General features: G+C 38.6%; 1 protein-coding gene across 1 annotated transcript in view; it reads right to left on the reverse strand.

The window, feature by feature from the left end:
- The window catches only part of DOCK7 (dedicator of cytokinesis 7), a 3,076,229-nt gene that overhangs the window by 25,541 nt on the left and 3,026,231 nt on the right, over positions 1-24,457 (reverse strand). Inside the window, exon 49 of the mRNA XM_044085545.1 lies at positions 11,988-12,094. Within this exon, the coding sequence (XP_043941480.1) occupies positions 11,988-12,094 (107 nt within the window). The remainder of the gene's footprint in view (positions 1-11,987; positions 12,095-24,457) is intronic.

Raw genomic sequence — 24,457 nt, forward strand, 5'->3', positions numbered from 1 at the left:
CAGCCATGGACGCTGATAACTATAGACCCTTTAGTCTCAGTAAATTCATATTTAATACTATGAAGCACATTATTTCAGACTTCATTAATCTAGTCATTGAAAATCTCTTAACTCTGGACCCTCATCAATTAGGCTTTTGTCAAAGGAAGGCCTTGCTTCTTTACTCTCATTAATTTCTTTGAGAAAGTAAATAAAGCAGTGCATACTGGTTACACAGTGCATACAGCATATCTAGACCTGGCCATGGTCTTTGACACTATTCCTCATGCAGGCATTTTGATAAACTTGTAAATCTGAATATAAATCCTTATATTATGCAGTGGATAACTACCTGGTTGTCTGACAGAACCCACGTGGTTAGAGTTGCTGGTGCCACTTCTGAAAGAAAAAAGTTACCAGTGGTGTACCACAAGGCTCAGTTTTGGGTATATATTTCTCAGACCTTCAGGCCACCACTCCTGGCCTATGGTTCACTTAGTTTGTATATAACTGTAAATTGGGTGGCAGTGTCCAGTCTTCAGCTGACTCAAAAATTGCTCCAACATGGGTTAAACAGTGTTAACAACTGATGCAAGAAAAATGGTCTCAAATTAAATGTAAAAAAAAAAAATGTAGCATAGTTCATTTTGGTAAAACAGTTTCACTTACTGTACAGGAGATGCACCCTTCCAAACAGACACTGTAGCAAGTGGCCTAGGCACTCTTATTGATGATTCCTTTTCATTTGACCATCAGGTCATTACTGTAGTTCAGAAAGCCATTTATCTGGTCAATTTAATTTCCAAAGGTATCTCCACTAAATCAACAAAACTCTTAATTACTTCATGTCTTATCAGATTCATTATTAAATATAACACACCTTTTGTCTAAACATACCGCACAACTTGGGAGACCTTATAGTGACCTCAAAAATCTTAGTTATCAAGAGAGTGTCAGTCCTTTTTCTGTATTTAGTCTCTTACAGACTACTCTGTGGAGTACTATGTCTAGCCTTTCTAGTCAAAGTTTCAACCCTATTTGATCTCCTATTCCTTTGTAGAACTAAGGGTACTTCAAATTCTCGGTTAAAGGAAATAAACCTTCATCAGCAGATAAGACATGTTGGCATGGTAGACTCACATTCCAACATATCCCTCATCTCTGAAACAAACTTACACTACATATCAAGCACAGGAGCAGTCCTGCCACCTTCAAAGTAAACTTAGATAATTCAATGGTCAGCCTCAAATTATCTCCGGTCTATCTCATCTTGCCTTCCTTGAGGCTAAAGGGAATGTTTGAATAGAGTTTTTTGGCTAGGCTTGAAATGGTCTGCAGATTGATTCCCTGGTATGAACCTGTAACACAAAACACTTTCTGATCCCTTGAGAAGTGGTTTCAAGAGTCCACTTCAATATTAAGTTCCCAAAAAAGAAAAAAAAAGAACTCATTCATTTTAACAATAATGATGTTGCACAAAACTCTGCCCTCAATATTTTAACATTTAACAATACAGTCACAGAAAAAGTTTCTCACGGAAAACTACTTGGTACAGTCATAGACAACAAACTGAAATTTGATTATCAAGTCACACGTTATAAGCAGCTTGAAATGTTATGAAAAATGGATCTATATTCTTTTATCAAAGGTTAATTTCTGCGAACCTTCATTCATTGAACCATATACAGCGAATGTTCACTTCCGCGAACATTCAGTTCAATGAATTGCTTTCCCAGGGAAAATAAGTTGCCCAGCATTAGAAATTTACCCTTTTCCCCACTGTAGTGCGATTTCGGAGTTGGTATATATAGCTTGGGGGGGTGCACAGCCCCCCACCTGGGTGGGTTTGAAATACTATGCTTTGTGTGACAGTCCAAACACTGGGCAACTCATTACTTTCCTTGGGAAAGTCTTTTCCTTGAAATGAATGTTCGCTGTACATGGTTCAATGAACGAAGAATTGCAGAAATGAACCTTTGATAAATTGACATAGACCCGAAAAAAATATATAATTTCTAAATAGGCAAGATACGCAAACTGCAAATTCAATTCTCCTTGCCAGCCTGCTAACTTATTAAAAAGATATCACCATTATTTGGCACTTCATAAATTAAACTGGTTAGAGCTACCACAAACCCTATTTTACCCAACTCAAATTAGTACATATTTTAAACAAATCCAACAAAAAAATCTTCCCTTTGACACAATCACTCAAAGATATAATCCAACCAGACTATGCACCTACATCAATTTACTTTTAAATCTAATAATCATTACAGTTATCATCTTTAACTCTGCCCACATTGGTAATATTTGGAGCTCCTTACCCACACACTTAAAATAAAACTGCAGCACATTCCTAACACTGAAGAAACATTTTTCTCTAAACTCGAACTGCCATTTTGCCATTTATGTAAAACAAGGATACATACTGTAATCTAATACTACCCTTGACTAATGTAACATTTTCTACAAATTTGATAGAACTACTGATAAACCCCCTCAATCCATTCTGTCATATCTTCTTTTTCTTTTCTGCAACCCTTTACTACTCACTTTTACTATATTTGTTCAACTTAACCTACTCACTCGTATCGTTATAGTCCTACTTTGTACAACTTCAATACTATCCTCTATTTCTGCTTTTGTATCTTCACTCCTTTCAGATACTTTGTGCTTCAGCTTAGCTTCTTCCCTTGTTTACTTCTAAGTCATACTGTTAACTTTGCCTATAATCTGTAATTTAATTAACTTTTGATCAATGTTTATTTTCCTCTAAAGCACGTTTTAATTCTTTGTTTTACAATCACTGCATATTCAATGTATATGTAAATTTCATGGAGTTCTCACCTATCCCAAAGAGGGGCTATTATCTCTCAGCCGAATATTCCTCATTAACAAATGGAATTAATGAATAAATAAAAACAATCAGAAAATGTTGACTTCACCATGCCTTGAAAACCCTGTTGATCTCCATTCACATGCATACCCATCCCTTTCTAATTTCAAGGAATCACATTTTTCTCTCATGATTGTCTTACTACTGTTTCCAGACAGTGCTGGCTACTAGTACATACTGGGACACACAACTTACTTTGGTGCGTGGCTACTTTACTGTATGTACTGCAGCTGAATTTCTGCTACTACACCACTTTAGTGGTACTATCTACCTGTATTCTGTATGTTCAATATTACACCTTGCATATCTTAAAATGCTTACTCTTTCAGGTATATATAACATGACATGCTTGTATCACAGTCTGTTTCATTAGCTCTATTACACTCAGAGCAATCATGAAGCAGATAAACACCTACATTTCTACCTCTCCAACAATGCTTGCTGTATACATATGTACAACATATATGATGTTGCCATGGTAATTTGTCTGTATGTTCATGTTTTGGCTTTAAAAGTTCCTGCACAACACCAGAGTTGAGCTGTCCACAGCCAAAGTGGTGAGAGGAAAGGATGGATCCGTAAACTTCAGAGTCGACCCTTACCCTACAATGCCAGGTCTGACCCCTCGGGTCTGAGATCTGTCAAGACCTAAGGCACTTAGAAGTCAACTGGGACAGAGAAATAGTTGAAGTCAATGAACTCCAATCCTTTGGATCCAAGACCAGTATTTATTGGGGGTTAACTTGGATCCAAGGGCCTGAACCCGAAAGTTGGATCTGGGAAGCAGTGACAATCAGAGGGCAGGAAGAGGCAAATCCTGATCTGACAGATTTCGGTACCAGGAGAACCCCCAGCTGGATCTGGGTCCTCAAGAACTTCCTTATCATTCTGTCAACATCAGCCTCATAAAAACTCCTGGAAGACTACACCTATTTCAAAGATGAAGCTGTGGATGAAGACCTTGACACCCCTCTGCAAGGACATTTCTTGCAAGAAAGGTATCTGAGTCTGCGGCTAACAGGTTATGGGAGAACCTGGGAATAGAGTAGTAGATCATTTAACCCTGACAGGATCTGGAGCCGAGGACAAATCCAATGGCTTGGAAATCTTAGCAGCTGGACCAGACAAACCCCATCAGTCCAGAGAATGCTTCCTGGAAAAGTCTTTTTCTTTCTGTTTCCCCTCCTCCTGTTCCTTATCCTTCTGTTTCTCCTTATCCTCAGACTTCTTTCCTTTATTCTTATTTGAGGACTTCAATGAAGGTGAAGAAGATGACTAGGATGGGGAACTTCTCCTGCTGTGGCATAAACCCGGAGCACAAGTTTACAGTGCCTGTCCGTTAATGCTAAGTTCTGAAGGAAGCACAGGCACAGCAGTTCTCATCAAGGTAGGTACAAAGTCCCTAGACAATGCACACAATTTGAATGAGCATCCTGGTTAGCAGTTTTATGCCCCCAAGAGGCACATTTTTAAAGCCAGATGGCTTATCTGTCATCCTGGCGCTAAAGGGGGAAAAATGCTCAAAAGACCAATAGTAGAAACAATGGCTAGCCATAGAGGATATACCCTCACTTCTGCTAGCAGATGTCCCTCCAAGCAGCCCTGCCCATGACCCTTGAAGCATGAGTGCTGGAGGAAGTGAATGGGTCATGCCCCTTCACCCCCATGGCCTGTCTTCTCCAGTGCCATAACCACTAACTGAACCCCAGTCCCCTGAGTTGCAGTCATGGCTCCAGTGTTCTGCAAAACAGAGCCAAGTTAAAGTACAGTAATCTTGGAGTTTGCATATATAACTAGAAGGGGTGTGAGGTGGCACAGTCCACCCATGCTTGGGCTACAGAGGGACAAAGTCCCTCTTTAAAAACAACTTTTAAGTATTAGAACAACTTTTCATGTTGGATGCTTGACTAAGTGATTGCAGTTTTGTGACTGCACTTTTTAGTATTATTACTACTGCATTATGCAGGGAGGAAGAAGATATGATGGGTCACACTAGAGACAGAAAAATGTATTGTGCACCAAAGACGAACTATTAATACAGCCTTTTATAAGGGAAGGTAAAAGAAAAGATAAGGCAATCTATGTAAATATATGAGGGCTTAAAAATATAACACGCTTCTTAAGGGGAATATGACTATGCCTCTTGTCGTTTTATTAGCTAGAACATTTGGAGAGCAGCTACATGCAGCTGTGAAGAGTTGTACCTGATATTTTGCGTGAAACAAGTTTCAGAAAAATTGCGTAGGATCTTACCCTAGAAGGGAAACATCTGAATCTAGTGCTCTCAAAGGGGTGAAAGGGAATATCCTAGTTAAAGACGCTGATGATTACTTGGGAAGCGCTATCACACAGTATGATTAATTAATATTTATGCAGCATTACACCATACCAAAATAAAATTTCTGAACCTTCAGAAGGATGACGTCAACCAAATGAGATTGTGACTTTAGAAATTAACTGGGCAGTCTATGAAGATGTGAAAATGTAAGGAAAAATAAACATTAGGGAGTCAAGAAACATTTGTGTGAAGAAAAATAACAAATCAAAATTGCAGATAAAGCCACAGAGATTATAAATGATACAGCAGTGAATGTTAAAGGTAAAAGGAACAGAACATGGAAGCACAAAAATATTAAGTTCAACAGAAAAAGGAACAATATAGCAGATAAAACAGATGGAAGAGGAAACATGATGGGGACAGCAAAAACATAAACTGAAGAATATGCTGAAAACTCTACGAAAGGTGATAATACCTTCAATTAGTACTTAGCAAGCATAGGTACACCAAGAATGCTTATCAAAAAGGGTGAAAAGGGAGAAAGTAGAGATGATGAGCAAATACACATGTTCAATAAAACAATGAAGTCGTATACAAGACAATCTCGAGGCATATGTTTGTATGATGAAGGAGAAGGACTGCTAAAAGTGTTCTCAGTCAACAAACAGCTCAGAATTAAATTTAAAACTGCAAATGGAGTCAGTAATAGGGTTTGATAGTATTCATCTCAAAATTCTGAAACAGCTACATGCTAAGCTAGCCACCTCTCTTACTATTCTGCAATTGTGGGAAGAAGGGGTGGTGCAGACAGATTAACAGAATTCCACTTTATATGTATGGCTGTAAGAAAAAAGTGGTAGACCGCAGACCAATTAGTTTGGTATTTGGCATCAATGACTGAAGAATTGATGGAATCAGCTATAAAGTAAATAATTAAATATGATAATGCAGGTGAGGCACAGGGTGCAGGGCAGCGTGGATTTATTGTGTGGTCATGACAGGTTGATCTAATAGATTTTCAATCTGACACAGAGTAGGTTCTGTTATGTCAAACTGGATTTTTGGGCATATTGTCACATTACAATACACAATTTGCCATCTTTGGCATACATTCCTGGGAACATTCTTTGTTAGAAAAACAAATGGATAACAGGAAAGAGAAGACAACAGTAAATGGAATTTATAGTGAAACAAAAGTGGCAAGCACTGCAGGGCAGTTTTGGGTACAGTACACTTCAATGTTTGGATCACTGACATATGGGCTGAAGGGAAATGTAGGTCTCTCTCTCTAAAGATGGCAATGAGATTTGCAAGAAGTGCAATAAATACAGAAACTGGGGTAAATGAAATTAAAAGGATCTTTAGCAAAACTGAAGGAATGGTGAAATGTATGGCAGGTTGATTTCAGTGCTAGGAAGCATGGGATGGAGCAACAGAAACAGAACAGGAGACAATATAACATATTTAAAGGCAAATTTTGGACATCATATGCAATGGGAATGGATCCATACAGAGTTACAGCAGATTATATGAGAGTGGAGTCAGTAGACACAGACAATTATGATGGCTAATGGGATCTTGAAGCAACAGAGAGGTAATTTCTCTGTTTGAGAGTAGGGGACAGAATGATGAGGGCTACACCTGGAATGGTTTCTACATTTCTGAAATTGTACTTCTATCAAGCTGCACAGAAAGGAACAGCTGGGTGATGCAGGGTCTCTGCAAACTCTTTTAAGAAGATACTCCAAGAAACTTAGTATATAAACCTAGGAGGAGGGGAAGGGAACATGATGAAGAGGTTCCACATCAAGTAAACATTGCTGGAACAAGTTAGCTGGAAGGGAAGTTGTCATTGTCAGAAAAGTGTTCACAAGCAGCACGCACAGACACATACACATTTCCCTACACAGTATCCTTTTACAGAATATGCACAAGTAGCACAGCTAAATCCAGGCAGAAACGATTCTAAACAGAAAGATCACGCTGACAGAAACAAATACAAAGTGCATACAAGCACTAAAACATGCACAAACATTTTCTACTCATTTAAAACGCATACCAGCCCTAAACTTTAACAAAAAAGAATAAAGTTTATATAAGCAGTAGACATTTTTCACATAAAATGCCCCAGACATAAACAGTTAGCTAATAGCTAAAAATAGTGGTCCCATATAGGAAACTTCCCATTTTGAGGAAAAAAAAAACATTTTTAAAAGGGAAACAGAGCTTTAAGACACAATTTAAAATATATATTTCTTAAAAGGGCAACAATTTCCATTTGGAAGTGTTCCTCAATGGAGACTTACCTGCCAGAAATGAAGCTTGAAAACAACTACTCCTCCTGAGAAAGACCCAGAGCTGCTGCTTTTCAAAGCAGCAAGGAAATAATGAAGATTGCTTCACCATGAAAGCTGATTTCCTTCCAATGGGCTGTCCAAACAGCAGTCAAAATGAAGGTGCGGGAGGGAGACAGTGCCTTGTGAAATTGGCCTCTTGTATTTTGGGCAAGATACAATAACCCATATATCTTAAAGTTTGCTGCAGCAGTGAGTATGATGCACATAGGCCAAATGCCAACTTACACATATCATTTTAAAATACCTCTGTGTTACGTGCTTTACTATTTTCTGTTTGGTACCTACACTGAAACAATTAAGTGGCATCATGGCTGGCCTATCCCTAAGACTGGGGCTGAGATGTATAACAGACGGAACTAAGAAAAGATGAGACAATCTCTCCTATAGGGGGTTTTCCCATCAATGACACTGGTGAAGTTCCAGGAAGAACTATTCTAACAAGAAAATGCAAAATCTGAGATAATCTTTGCTGGATACAACACCATCTACCAAGCAGGATGTTCAAGAGAATACATCTCAGGTGGCTAAGACTTCATCAGAGATTACTGTTTTACCCCTTGTAAACTACAGATATCCTTCAATATGCCCGAGATTGTAATGCTTTTGTTGCTATCAGCACTAGGTAGCCAATCTCCTCCTACACTTCTTTAGTGTCCCATCTAGCTTTTTTATTCTAAGTGAACATGCTTGAGCATTATTTCTTGTTTTTTTTACACTTAACCTGCTAATCATTCTAAGGCAGATGCAAACCTTGCAGGTCTACTTAAGTGCAGACTGACTGACACCCACATGTCTGCAGGTGTGTCCCACTTCACTCCTCTCCCAATCTCAATTGCCAAACCACTCCCCAAATCCTCAAATTTAACCTTTTTGCACCACACCCACAATTCTCATTATTTGAATAACCTTGTTAAAACCACACAGCATATTCAAACAAACATATTCTTAGTTCAGACATTCTTCTGACTTTTATACTCCACTTAGCACACACAAGATCGAGTTAAAACCCATCCTTGTACCTCTGAATACTACCTGCTGACTTGTTACTATAACATTTACCACATACGACTAGTCTAATCTTCATACCCATATACTACATTCTAAAACAGGCACTCTTCCACCTCATATACCAGTAGACAGCATTAAAAGTTATTTCTCTGTCAACATTACATATTTTCTGTCTAATCTTACCTATGTCTTGCATTTCCTTTCTCACACCTCCGTCTTTCTCTCCCTTTCTCATCAATGGCATAGAATCTAAACAATTCTCAGCTTCAAAAGCCCATATACACAGACACAGTAAGTCAGGTTCACTGTCATATGCACTTCTTAATGCTAAAAGCATTAGAGATAAGATTGACAGCATAAGCTCTTTTCTGACCTCACACTCTCCTGATCTGGATCTGCTTGCAATAACGGAGTCTTGGCTAAAGGATAGTCATCATCATCATATACATCATTTCTTCTCTGGGTATACTCATTCATTTGATAACCAGTCAGGTGCCAGACCTAGTGGTGGTGCAATGCTTCTGCACACATTCTCTATTATCACCTCATTTATTTTCCAAGCCAGTGCATCAACTCCAACCCCATCTGGTTACTAACTAAACTTCCAGTCAAGTCCTTTCAGCACCTGTATTTGGCTATTGCCTACCTGCCACCTTCTGCTTCACTCTACAAATTAAAAAAAAATACTCTTTTCCATACTTTCTCAAATCAAACCAAAACTACATGATCTTCATCCTCTAGGCCCAATTAACCATTTAACTAATTTTCATGCTGATCTCAGACTGCTCCAACTAGCAGGCATCCCAATTAGATCCAGCCTCCAAATTTAATCACCATTCACTTCTTGACCTCATTATTACAACCCATCCCAACCAATTCTACTTCTCCATTTGCAAGACTTTAGGATCAGCCCTGACACCACTGCATTTTTCAAAGACTTTCTCTCCAACTGTTAATTCCAGGTAAACATAGGATCTACTCTTTCCAACAGTTCCACCACTCACTCTGGAGTCCAAAAGGGCTACAATATAGCACCTCTTCTGTTCTCAATCTTCATGAACAAACTTCTACCATACCTGCCCCAGTTGCACTACTTTTTTTATTCAGATGATAGAATCATCTATAGATCTGATCCCTCAAATCATACAATTGAAACTAAACCTCAGAGGAACCTTCTTCAGCTACAACACTATGTAAATTAGAATAAATTACTGCTCAGTGCCAAAAATGCCATGTTATTTGGCACCCATAAAAGATTAGCCAAACCCCCCCCCCAGTCCATTCATATCCTTGACTATTATTAACGAAACCAGAATCTACTTTAGAAATTTGGGGATCTGGCCAGACCAATCACTAAATTTCCATGAGCACATATAAGAACTGACAGCCAAGATCAGTCTACTCTTCTGGCCCAATAAAATATCTTAGTTCCTCTCGCATCCAGTAAAAGGCATCCTTGTTCAACTTGAACATGGTCCCCCCCTTATTTGCATCTGCCTCTGTCAATCATTGTCATTCTCCAATAAAGCATGCCAATTTATATCTAACTCACCATGGAATGAACACCACTGCCTTAGTCTTTCAAAGGCCAAGTGGCTCCCAGTACAGGCCAAGTAAAATCTACTTCTTGGTTCCTTACTCTTCAGAATACTCAAACATGACACCCCCACCCTTCTCTCTTCCAAACTGTTGACTGCCATTCAAACCTATAACCTAAGAAGCCAAGCTAGAGCCTGTCCTTGCTTACAAATCCCTTCTCTTAGACTAGATGCCATTACTTCTCTGTAATGGCCACAAAACTACTGCAGTCACTTTGTCTTGATTTAACTGATCGTATAAACTGCTCCTTGTTCAGGCCAGAGTTTAAGCAATACTTATTAAAACAGTTTGATTGCAACAGTCCACCTAAAGGAAGTATCAACTAAACTAATCGCCAACTGCAGAGTACCTTTACTGCCCACAGACCTGATTAACTCCCTTACTCTAAACTCTGATTCAGGTTTACCCCACCATTACTGGTCTAAACCCAATACGGATAATCTAGTCCCCTCTTTCATCTTACTGATCTCTAATAGCTTTCCTAATCTACCCACTACTGCCATAACTCTACACTAAAAACACAAAAACCACCAAAAACCAACAGCAGACCAAACTCTGAAATTTCTTTAGTGTAACACTGTTTATTTAATGCTTTCATCTAAAAACATGGACTTCTTCAGAGGTATACTGACCGCATACATCACACTCATTAAATACTAAATACGTTAAAAAACTAACCAATAAACATTCAAATTGAATTAACCTATCTACATTTTTAAAGTTCCCATTACAGTCAAACGTTAAAACCAATGAACAAGTTTTTGTAAAAAACATATACAATCAATACAAAAATTCTTGTTTAATAATGAATGGCAGGTCTATGGTCTTTTAAAAAAAATTGATATTAATGTTTTCATTGAGACCTGGACATTTATCAGCATTTAATTTTACCTGCAATCGGGTTCCTTCTTTTCAATAGCATTCTTAGGATCTTCTAACCTTTGACCGACACTAACACCTTGTAAAACTGAAAATAATATCAAATGTTTTTTTTAAAAGACTGTAGACCTGCCATTCGTTATTAAACAAGAATTTCTGCACTGACTGTATATGATTTTACAAAAACTTGTTCACTGGTTTTAACATTTGGCTGTAATGGGCACTCTAAGAACTTAGATTAATTAAATTGGAATGTTTACTGGTTAGTTTTTTAACATATTTAGTATTCAATAAGTGTGATATATGCTGTCAGTATACTTCTGAAGAAGTCTATGTTTTAGACAAAAGCGTTGAATAAATAGTATTACGCTAAAAAAAAAATTCAGAGTTTGGTCTGCTGTTGGTGTTTGGTGGTTTTTGTGTTTTTGATTTTTTTCCAGTTTTGGCTGCCACCAGTTTTCTTCTTCATAACTCTACTCTCCCTTATCAGTTCCTCTTATGTAACTGCATGTATATTTGGCTTGTAAGATCTGCTGTGTATATCTATTGTTTGAAACGATTTTCTTTGCTTACTCAAATGTAAATCACTGCTATTTATATACTGTACATTATTTTGTTAAATTATGATGTAACCCAGGCTGATCCTGTAATCGGTCATTGTTTCATCAGCGTTCTACCCCAATACACTAATTTAAATAAATAAATGATGTCAGTAGTTTGCTTCAGGTAGCTATTTGCTTCAATGTTAAACATTAATTTTTTTTTTAATAATTAGGAAATGTTATCTTGCACTGCTTCCATGTGGCTATATCTTGTGGCAAATTGCAATATCTGATAAACACAAAGAAACATTAAAAAAATAAAATCTGACTTCACTTCCATCTTTTGTGTACATCAGACTGCTGTGGGGAATTCCCCACCAGAAAGTACGAAGTGCTTCCTCCAAACTGCTGATAAAACTAAAAGAATTGTAAGTAACTATGCATACCTTTTTGTGAAATCCTTAAAGCACAACCGTAGTTTATTATGGTGTCGAAAAAGCTTAGGATCATTTGGTATGTCACACAAGAACACCTGTGCTACTTCTAATGGCCCCTGTGAAACAGAAAGAAAATTAAAAAAACTTAGTTAATAACTATAAGCTTACTTGTAACGTGGAGGCATCAACATATAGAAATTGAATGTTTAAAACCAAGTCTAGACTTTAACTAAATCACAAAACGGTGCTCATTATTTAAATAATCTGAGTGACGAAATTATGAATAATAATTGTTGAGGTTTCAGGACTGTAAAAACCTGTAATTTTTAGAATGCTGTTTTCACCCGGCCCAAAATTTCCAAGACCCAAGTTTTGGGGACCTTTGCCCTTCATACTCTCCCAACTCTTGGGTTTCTTCAATTTGAAGAATAAACATAAAAAAAAAAATACTTTAAAAAGTGTCAGATTTTATAAGTTCTGAAAATTTAACATTTATTAGCAGTTTTATTTGGACCCCCCCCCCCCACACACACACACACAATTTAGAACATTTTCAAGCATGAGGCCTGATGTCAATATTCACTATTTGGAAGACTGCCCAAGTAACTTCAGCTGGTCCTGCTCTGATCATAATTGACCTGAAGAATACAGTGTTTGTTAAAATACACACACAAGTGTGTGCATGTGAAAAATTTGCCTTACTTTCAAACTATTTATCCTTCAGAACTGTTTCATCACCACATACATTCTTTCATGAGAATGGTAGCAATGACATCTTGCAAGAAACTACAGTTCTGTAGGAAGTACGCCCTACTAATCACTGCTGCAGTACAACTTGTTTGGTTATCTCGCCAGATAGCCTGGATATTCAACTGGGGTACCAACACCAAAGCCTTCTATACAGCTGTATGTGCGACGTATGACCTAAGCCTGCAGGCCGTAAGGGATGCCGATGCATGAATGTCAAATTTCAGACTATCTCCATGCCAGGAAGCCTGTAGACACCTGAGGAAACTAGAGAAAAAGGTCAGCTAAGAAGGGATAATGCAGAAAATGGTCCCTCCTCAGTTCCTTAAAGAGGTAAACAAATACAGGGAAAGGGTTTGGGTGGGAAGGAATACTGCAACAGTGATCAGTAGGACATCTACTGTTACAGTAAGTTCTTACACAACTGTATGATGTCTTTAGGAGAGCCGTCAAGAATTTCTGAGAGGATTGATCTGGAGAAAGGTATCTCTTGATTTGGAAAACGGACTTGCTATGTAATGTTTGGTAAATGTATGCACAGAGGATAAAGCAGCTTCCCCTAGCTCTCAAGACCACCCCCTAGTAAAAAGCTCCAGAAGAAGCCACTGCTCTGTTAGAATGTGCCTTTGCAGGAGAAGGTAATATTTGCCATGGTGAATGTAACAAAAGGAAATGGACTTTGAAATCCAACTAGCAATAGTTTGTTTCAAAAAAATGTTTACCCAGCAAGATTTCCTGGAAGGATACAAACAACTGGTCAGTCTTGTGGACAGACTTAGTCCTGTTTAAGTAAAATATGAGTTGTCTATTCACATCCTGTGAGTGGAGGATTGGATTCTCTCTCCTGTATTTTGTAGGTTGGGAAAGAAAGTAGGGGCCCAATGGCCTGATTGTGGGATAGTTCATTTACCACTTCAGGCATCAAAGAGGGAATGATCCTCAAAAGCACTCTGTCCTAATGGAAGATAAGGAAAGGAAGGGATGCCATCAGGGCCTGTAGCTCAGAGGCTCATCTAGCTGAGGTATGGGTATAGCTAAGAGTATGGTTTTCCAAGTATAGAATTTGAGAGAGACAGAGGATGCTGGCTCAAAATGAGGAAGACTGAGTTTTTCCATAACAAAGCTAAGGTCCCAGGAAGGCAGAATAGCTTTCCTAGGAGGTTTTAGGTAGAATAAAACCTTCAGAAGCTGTTTCACCTCTATTCTATACAGAAGAGGAGGGTAGAGACATAAAGCAAGCAAAGAAGGTCAACAGGTGTACCTTGAGTGAGGAGTATGCTGTCAGTCTGGTTTCTAATGCTTTTAGCATTAATAAGTGCATATGACAGTGAGCCTGACTTTTAACAAGTCACACAAATAAGACAGGACAAAGGTAGCACCCATTTCTATAGGGGCCTGTTTATTGAGCATAACACCAAATATAAAATATTTTCAACTTAACTATGTAAGACTTCTAGGTAGTAGGTTTCCTTGCTTCCTGGAGAACCTGAAGTGCATCCTCAGAGAACTGGTGTCTGAAACGGATCAGAATCCTATTATCTATAAGAGGGGTGACAGGTTGAGGTGAAGAAGAGAGCCCCTTCTGTTGTGTGAGCAAGTTCACTTTGTGAGGTAGCATGTGATGATGACCCCTGGTTACGTGGTAGCGAGGGGGGAACCAATACTGCCTTGGCAAAAAGGGAGTAATCAGTAGAATCTTTGGTTTGTCTCTCTGGATTTTTAGTAAGACCACTGGGACAAAAGGAAGTAGAGGGAAGACATATAGGAGCCACGCTTTCCAGTGAAAAGACACCAGACCTATTTTCCATGCTCGAGGACAAGGAATCTTGGAGCAGACACAAGGCAGTTGTTTGTTATGGATGGAGGCAAATGTGTCTAGCTACTGGATACCCCATTTGTAGACATGTCTAGGAAGATCTCGCTGTTCAACATATATTTTTAAGATCCTTGCAGGCTTTCTAAGCTGACCAAAGGAAGGCCATTGCTCTGAAAGGGAATGTAAATGGCTTGAAGGGACAAGTTTGCTTTTGGTGCCTGATCCCACACCAGACGAGCTAGTTTGCATAGCTAATAGGATATGGTTCCTTCCTGCTTGTTTATGTGCCACATGACAGTGTTGTCTGTGAAAACTGTGAGATGTCCTCAGGCCCAGGAGTGGGAAAATGTCTGCAGGGCCTGTATAAATGCTCACATATCCTTCAGGCTGATGTACTCTGACTTCAGATGCAGAGGCCACTGGCTCTGATGCTTTTAGTGAACCTGTTCATGTTCCCCATGCAACATCCAAAGCATATGTGGGTAGCTCCTGTCATGGTATCTGCAGTTTGAAAGGCAGGCCTGAGTTGAGGTTCACCTGTGACATCCACCCTTGGATTTCATGTCCAAAGAATGAGTATGGAGACCAAATGGATCTCAGGTACCACTGTATCTTTCTCACATGCAGTCTAACAAAGGGAACCATGGGTATGGATGCAGCCATTAACTACAGTGCCTTGAGGATTTTCTTTGTTGTGTAAGCCTAAGGGGGCAGGCAAGACTGGAAGTAAATGGAGAAGCTCTGCACCTTGTCTGATGGCAGGAAGGCCTGCTTGAGTTTGGTTTCCGGTCTGCAACCCAAGAAGACTAGGTCTTGGGTTGGTTCTGGAGTGGACTTGTTGAGGTTGACTGTGTATCCCAAACTTTGAAGTATGGACACAATGAAGCTGAGATGAAGCAAAAGGATTTGTGAAGAGGATGCTTGTATTAACAGGTCACCCAAGTAAGGAAATATTTGAACTTGCTGAGTTCTGCAGAACGCTAAGGCTGGAGCCAAACACTGTGAAAACCATGGGGGCTGTAGAAAGTCCGAAAGGAACAGCATAAAACTGAAAGACTAATGTATTATCCAAAAGCCTAATACATTTCCTGAATGAAGGGTGGATAGGAATGTGGAGGTAGGTGTCCTTTAGATTCCAGGACAACAGAGCGGCATGTGGAAGAAATGAAGGAAAGAAGAGTCTGGAAGGACAGCATATGATTTATTTATTTATTTTACATTTGTTTACAGGGACAGTCCAACTGGACTGGGTCCATTTATAGTGGAGGCCCAAGGAGAAAAGCTCCACATATATTAACAGAAATACTAGAATTTAATACATAGTAGTAAAAACTGATAACACTCTGTAACACCAAAATCCAGCTAATAAGACAGAAATGTAAAACAGACAGGGTACAACTCAGCAGTTAAACAGACAAAATACATTTTAGCATTGAGTCATTACATACATCATGTTAAAATGAAGTATCTATATTAAAGAGATAAAAATTACTGGATGTAAAAAACTGTAGCATTTACAGTAGGCAAATAATAAGCCCTTCCAACTTTCCACATTGCTAAAGCAGTGATTTTAGGTTATGCATGGGCAAATCCAGGTGCTTATGAGATGTAATTTTAGAGAGTTTTTGAAATGTGAGGTGGTGGGGATGGAAGTCAGTGATGGGGGAAGGTTGCCCCAGTTTCTAGCAATGGTGTGGAAGAATAGTGCTTTGCCAGCAGTGTTGTTAGCCCTACAGATGCATAGAAGTGATTTGTCACTAGAGTGGAGTGTGTGATTTGTTGCATAGTAGGTAAGTAGTTGACTTAGTGATGGGGTTTGTCAGAATACTTTAGAATGTTACAGGCAATAACCAGCTGGTGGTAATTTAGTAGTTGAGGAAATTCTAACCATTTTAAGTTCCTTAGAGCTAGACAATGATGGCATCTGAAGGTGGCGTTGTTAGCAAATTTGGCAATATTATTATACCATGACTCAAGTTTGTCAAGTTCAAGTTTTCTGATATGGGTAAGAATTGGTGCTGCATACATTAGTGTGGACAATAGGTGAGTCTGGGCTAGGGTGATCCATGCTTGATCTGAGAGGAAGTTTTTGTGTCTGTATAGTGAACCATTTTTTGTGAACCTTTTTGATGGTTTGAGAGATATGGACATCAAAGAGAAGGTTTTTGTCAATCTCAACACTGAGGAGTTTGGTATGGGCAGGAGGAGAAATGATAGTAACATTTTTGGAAGTAATAGAAAAGGAAAGAGGAGTAGATTTTGATTTGTTGGGGTAAATAAAAGCAATTTAGTTTTATTAGGGTTAAGGATGAGTTGGATATTTGTGATCCAATGTTCCACACAGCTAAAGGATTCCTGGGTCTGTTGTTGGAGAGTGGAAAGAGATGGGGCTGAGCAGATTAAAGTCGAACCTTGAGAAAGGTGTTGAAAGTAGACAGGTCCAATATAGTCTCCATTTTCCTTTTCTTGTAACAAGGAAAAGTCTTGAATAGAACCCTTTACCCATGCACTGTTTTGGTGCAGGTTCTATAGTGCCTTGGTTGAATAAGACTTGAATGATGGGAGAGATGCCTTTAAATTGGGGGGGTTCTGTAACCACGACGAGTAATGAAAAGGACTCATTTATCTCTGGTAATGAGCTGCCACTTTTCTATAGAAGATGTGAATCTTTTGGACAAGGGGAGATTGGTATTAAGGGGGGAGGAAGGGAGTACAGGGTAGTCAGGCTTCCTAGACTTAGAATCCCTGTCTGGTTTGTCTTAGAATCTTTTCCTAGGCAGTTTTTTGGACTTATGAGTGGGCCTGGACTCCCTCAGTGCAAAGGGATTGGGCTTTGCTGGGTAGTTTCTCTGGCATTTGGCAAACTGAAAGGAAACTTATCTGCAATTCTTCATTTTCTCCTGTTTTTACAAGGTTTTACAAAGACTGGCTACATTAGGACAAATAAAAGATTCCTATTTAAAGGAATATCTAAAAGCTTTGCTTTAATATCCTCAGGGAGGATTTGAAAGTGCAGTCATGCATGCCTTCTGATAAAAGAACCTGTAGCAGCTGCTCCGTAGGAAGCTTCTTCTGCATCATAATTGCATCTGATGCTATGTCTAGCCACTTGTGAAGCCTCAGCAATCATAGATGTGGCATGTTGACAACTGGCTGGTCCTCCCAAAGAAGCCAAGGCTTTAAGTTCCCCAAAACAGACAGCAGATATTCAGTCATTAATGCCTGATAATTCAGAGCTCTGAAGGCTAGGGTGGAAGAGGTGTAGGCCTTTTTATCCATCCTATCCAATGCTCTGCTGTCTTTATCTGAGGAAAGAGCATTAGCATCAGGCAGGAGCTTGGAAGGCTTGTCTGTAGCCACAGAAAATGTGAAAAGTTCTGCCATCGGATTCTTGTACAGAAGTTTTAAATCTTCAGGTACTTTATAAAATGGGTCTATATTAAAAAGGTGAACGCTTACATACCCGAATGCCTAAACGTCAACCAGTCTTCATTGAACCGCAAAAACATTGATCGTCCAGAAGAGAGAAAGCGGAAATGTTGAATCGTCATGGTTGGCCTTCTGTGGTATAGCTCCGTAAGGTAAGTGTGCAATAGTTACGGACCTTAGGGTTAGGGTGCGGGTTAAGGTAAGTGCATAGATGGTAATGTATGTTAGATTTAGTGTAGGGTTTTGTTAAGTGTATGTGTGTGGATTATTTAGTTTGTTTGGGATTAGCTTTTTAAGGTAAGTGTGTGATAGTTACGGACCTTAGGGTTAGGGTGCAGGTTAAGTTAAGTGCATACATGGTGGTATATGTAAGATTTATTGTAGGGTTAGAAGTAGAGTTTAGTTTGGGGTTAGAAGTAGGGTTTTGGTTATGTGGTTTATTTCATTTGTTTGTGTAGGTAGTATGTAGCGGACGGTGGGGTGGGCCAAGTATGACAGTTCGACTTTTTAAATTTCACGGTTTAGGTCGCTCGGTGTTTATGCGGTTCGATGGCAAAGGGTCGATGTTTAGGTATTCGATGAAGTAAGCATTTGACTTTATAATATAGACTCTATAAAATCCATCAGGTCTTTAAGAGGCTGGTGGCTGAGAGTCAGGAACAGTGAATGTAGATGCAAAGGTATTGAGAAAGGCCTCCAGGACAGCAGATACCAGTGCAGGAGGAGGACTACCTACCTCTAAAAGTTTATATCATATTTCTTGCACATCAGAATTATATTTTAATTCCCATTTGAAGTGTTACACACAGTTTCCCAAATGAAGCTTCTTGAACAGAGGAATTTGGGGAAAGGAGTCTTCATCATGAGAGGCTTCCTGGCCTGCAGTATGGATATGGAAGGAGTAGGCCAATGAATGTTCATTAGAGTCTGAGTTTGCCTCCTCATCCTCAGAACATGATTCAAAATGTCTCTTTTGGAGTGCAGCAGGAATAGGGGCGGATAAAGCAAAAGATGGTGCATGAGTACCACTTTGGTATTAAACAGGTCCTGGGAGAAAACCATCCACTCCTTTTCCACGGACAAGTGGGTAGAGGAAACATTTTTAGTTTTCTGTTTTTTCTTTTTAGGTGTGACATCCACATTCACAAGCTATGGAGAATCCAACCCCTGACATACCTTGATAAGATAAGAGACCATGGTATTTCCTCTCTAACTAAAATATGCAGTATACAGGATCCTTTGGAAATAATTATATGGGGTTCCCCCTTCTCACCAGTCTCAGTAACATCAGTTATTTTGGAAGTGCAAACCTCAAACACCATACCAGTCACTGCTGGAGTCATGTTAGTGGTAATGTGAGAAAGCATTGGGTATACTGTGGGGTTCCAAGATCTCCTAGTCTGACTGGGCAGGTTTAATGTTTGGCCTAGTTGTGAAATTTCTTTTTTTTCAGTATAGGCAGGATGTCAGAGGTGGAGGGTTCTGCCACATTAGCTTGGGTGAGGCATTTAAAGCACTGGGTTTCCAAGTACGTATTGAGGAAAGAAAGTCATGTCCATAAGGTTTTAGGTACAAAGAACTGGCAAACTACTGCACAATTCTTATAATCACACTCTACACTGAAACAGAAGAGGCACTGGGAGTGGAGATTCTTGGAGGGAATCTGCCTACCACAATCATACTTTCCCCTCCTACCTGACAATTAATAAAGTACCAAACAGCAACACTAATAGGAAAATCAAAAATGGGGCACTTATCTGAACCAGTGAAGGCCAACAATACCAACGATTACTCACAGAACAGACCAACAGGTGCAGGACCTGAGTTCAGACTGGCAGTGAGATAACTTGAGGTTTTATGCTCATACATCTGCTTGTGTACCGTTATGTATGCAGGCTTAGGTCAAACATGAAATGTATGGCCAATGGAAAGTTTTGACTTTGGCACAGCTGGAAGTCCAAGCTATCTGGCGAGATAACCCAACATTTTGGAATACTGCAATAGTGATCTAAGGAAATACATCAACATTTCACCAAACAGGTTAGTAAATAGTTATTGGATTACGTCACTGTACATACCCTACAAAGTGGTACATACCCTACAAAGTGCCATGTGTGCCAGCAAACAACTAGTTCCACCTCTATTAACCTCAGCTGTGCCAAACCACAAAAGGAAAAAGTAAATAGTCCTTGCTCAAATGTACAAAAATGTAGGAGAAAAGAAAAGCCTCTGTGCTCATTTTCTTGTAAATTGACAGTGCCTAAAGAGGAATAAGCCCCTTAACCTGTGGAAAAGCCATAGTTATTCTCAGATGTGACTAACTACATGAAGTACCTCTATTTTTTTTAAAAAAAGGAGCTCCTCTTCAAGCCATACAGAAGGACAAGCTGAAAGCTGTTCAGATTTATACATTTTCTTAGGAATGTCTCACACGATGTCTGTGGCCTCACTTACTCATATTCTACCATTTCGTGTAGCAGCACACTTACCTGCTTAGGTATGGAAATAGGGAGGAAGATAACAAAACACAAAACAAATGTAAATAAATTTAATTACGTGTTTTACTTGGAAATATGCTATGATGAAAACTGCATTACACAAGCTTGTAAATAACCACTACTAATACCCCAAAGAATACTTTAAAAACTAAATGATGCAGCTGTAGCTCTACTTGCATTATTTATTCTACATTGCTGGCCAGGTCTACTCAGCTGGGAAAAGCCCATTTACAAAAGGAGGCCCATGAAGAAAAACTTCAAGACTGTATAAAAACAGTTTGAAAATAGTAAATAAATGCACATATATATATATATATATATATGAAGCTGAGAACATAACAATAATATACTGCAACTAGACACTGATACAGCAATGTGATATGCTAAAGATAACAACACAGCATCTAATACATAGGACACAACTGTGAACAACTGATGCTACTGGTGAAGCTACTGGGGCAACAATTATGCAGTCCAGCAGCATAATAAATGTGCACTGAGCAAAGTTCTAACAGAAGCACAATTACAAAAAAAAAAAGGCTGATGAAAATGCATTAAAGAAGAGAGGAGATGAATAAACTTAGGAGCTGAATACTTAATTTACAGAAAAAAGTTGTGATACATACAGGGAAGACAGGTAAGCATTTTTGGAATAGTTCTATATAGATATTTGGTAAGGAAGAACATGTTTGGAATTAGAAGTGGCAACAATAAAACAGTACAATAATAAAAGAAAGCAAGCGCATTAAAACTGTTGTGAAAGAATTAAGGTAAATTCCTAGTTCAAAATTGTTGACATTAGTTGTGTTAATATATCTTCGTGATCTTTTTAATTAACAGCTGCACAAAATAACATGCAGCCTACAAACAAAAAACTGATTTTAATGAGAAGGATAAAAGGATAAAAGTTCAGATAGATAAAGAAAAATAATATAAGGCATAAACTCACAAAATTAACATACCTGTAAACACCAAACATAAAAATTTAAGTGAGGAGATTAAGACTGATGTTCAATTTTTTTTAATGAAAGAAAGGAAGACAGTGTTAGACTGCAAACGTTACAGATCTGCATTCTTTACATTGAGTGGAATGAGACTATCTAGCCATATTTCAATTAATTTTACATATTGATAAGGTTTTGTCAAGTTCAATGGATAATATTGTGGAGCATGGCATTTAAAATATTATAGGCAGTGATATCATGCAATATGACAATGTAGGAATTGCTGGATAAAAGTATAACAACAGCATCCGACAATGAGAACATACCTGATAAACTCAAAATTAAGAAATCTTAAGGTTACAATTAAATAATAGGGACTTGAGAGCATTGTTGGTTCAGTTATGTGCCATTATATGTCAAAAAAGCTTAAATGACACCAACATTCCTGATGACTGGAAGAAAGCAGTTAGAAAACTACTCTGCAAAAACATGGCAATAGGTCTGATGTGGTGGACTATACACTGATTATTTTTTTTTGTCTAGCTGTGAGAGACAATGGAGAAACAGACCTGAATATCGTTGACAAGTGATTACAAAACCTGAAATTCTCCGATATGTCATGATTTGCTCATTTGGGACAAATCCCATTAATACACCTCTTTACATGCTCAATGTTCAACATCTACTAATGCACAATTATCTTTTATACTGTAACAGTTTGCCTTTATTTCATGTGAATGTACACACATTAGCAAATAAATGTGCAATTATTAAACTATATTACTTAATATCTGTTTACGTATACTACTGAATGTCTGTTTAAAAAATATTTGTAGTATATGTTGGAGCTTTTCTCACAAGGCCTCCAATGACTAAACCCAGACAGACAAACCCAATAAACAAAAACAAAATAAATAAAATAAAACAAATAAAAAATAACTATGTAACATTTATTTTTATATGCCACCAAAAACAATTATGTCCCGGCACTATTAAGGCTGTCCTTTATATCCCACTTGTAAGACTTGTAAGATGCTAGTTGTTCTTCTTTTTCTGTACCTTTTTAATAGAAAACGTGACTAGAATTAGTTTTTTGAATACTTCGTTTATTCGTGGTCTATGCTGGTAATTACAACGGAGGTCTAGCAGGAGAAAGTGGGATATAAAGGACAGCCTTAATAGTGCCGGGACATAATTGTTTTTGGTGGCATACTTTTTTGGTTACAAGTTTCAGTGGTGATTTATTTTTATATAACAATGTCACTGAAGTGTATGAAATACGCTTATATGACATTATTTATGTTGAGTTTCACAAGCATTTGATAGAGTTGGTGTTGAGGGAGGTTTGTTGAAATGGATACAAATGTGGTTGTCTGACAGGTTGTGAGAAATAAAGACAGACAGGTTGTGAGAAATAAAGACAGACAATCATTGCTCAGACTGGTATTACCTGGGAAGACAGGTTTCTGAAGCACCAGTCTTGGGATTACATTTATATAATTTACAGTTGTGTGAACTCGGTTTTAAAGACCGAGTGTTCTGCTGATGTTACATAAAGGTTATGAAAACCAGTAAAATCAGAGTTAACATTTCTAAAACTGCCTGCAGTCTAGTTCAGATTATTTATATTGGTGGACTCTTAAAAATAAAATGCAAAATAATGTCAGTAAAACAAAGTACATGAGCTTGGTAATAATCATAAAATACAGTTATATTCTTAGTTTGTTGTCCTTTTATTTGCCGCTGACCTGAAGCCCCTTCCTTCCCTTATTGCCCTTCCTCTGCAAAGCCCATCCTTGTAATTCATACCTCGAGGGTCTACATAGTGGGAGACAGCATGTGATCATGTTGTGCTCACTGGGTGAGATGTTTTGTCAGGCAAATGGAACGAGATGGAGCAGGCAGGTGTCATCATACTACAGGGTCACAGTACTTTTGCGTCAGCATTCAAGGTTTGGTAGGTAATGGTGAGCAACTGAGTATATGCCCCTCCTGGCCCATTGGGAAGCTATATCTTTCTCAGTCTTCCAGTCAAATGTAACCTCTCTGAGCTCCAAACACTGCTAGAGCTCCACTAAAAAGGCACAATCTCCACTCTCCTATGTTGTCAAGTGCCCCTGCTAATCAAACTCGGAACACTTGGTCATACTGTGAGCTTTATCCTCTAAACCACTGAAGAGGTTTACAAATCCAGTTATACACTTACAAGAACTGATATAGAGAGGGTTCACTTTTTTATCACCTGTATTGAATTATCACTTAAGGCATAGGTGAACATACATACAAACCATTTTAACATGTTCAGAGTAACAAACGTTATGTCACATATATTCTTTTATATAATCAATCCAACATTACATAAGTTAATCAATTCCTGCCTTCTCTTAAACCTCACTCCTCCTCTAAAACATTATTCTTCATGTACTGTTCCCACAATTTTGATTTTTTCAATGAAATTTGCTCTTAGCCCTTTCTAAAGATCCCAGCTGCATTTCTTTTATCTCTGTTACAGTATTTACTACTTTAAATACAGCTAGTTTAGACTTTGATTTACATTATCTAGTAATTGCTTTTTTGGCAGCCACCAGAATTAAATTTAACTACTGAAAATAGTCAGACACTTCATAAGGGATGCCAGCAACAACCTACTCACCAGCCCAGAGAACATCAAAGGCATGTGGAGGGATTATTTCCAGCAGCGTCTGAATGATGAAATCCCCACAGACGCTGTACTGCTCAGAAACAGCCTATGATGAGAGAAGAGGAGGAGCCCACCCTAGAAGAAGTAAGAACAGCACTAAGGAAGATGAAGTCAGGGAAAGCAGCAGGCTCAGATGAGGTCACAGCAGACATGATAAAGATATTGGGTGAGATAGGGGAGAAATGGCTCCTGAGGGTACTAATAGCAGTGTGGAGAGAAAGGCGTATTCCAGATGACTGGAGAATAAGCATACTTGTGCCAGTGTACAAGAACAAAGGGGACATCCACAACTGTGGGCAGTACAGAGGCATCAAACTCCTATCTCATTGCATGAAAATTCTGGA

Source organism: Protopterus annectens, chromosome 10.part0 (genome assembly GCF_019279795.1).
Source record: "Protopterus annectens isolate FY-2018-M chromosome 10.part0, PAN1.0, whole genome shotgun sequence".
Classification (NCBI taxonomy): Eukaryota; Metazoa; Chordata; order Ceratodontiformes; family Protopteridae; genus Protopterus; species Protopterus annectens.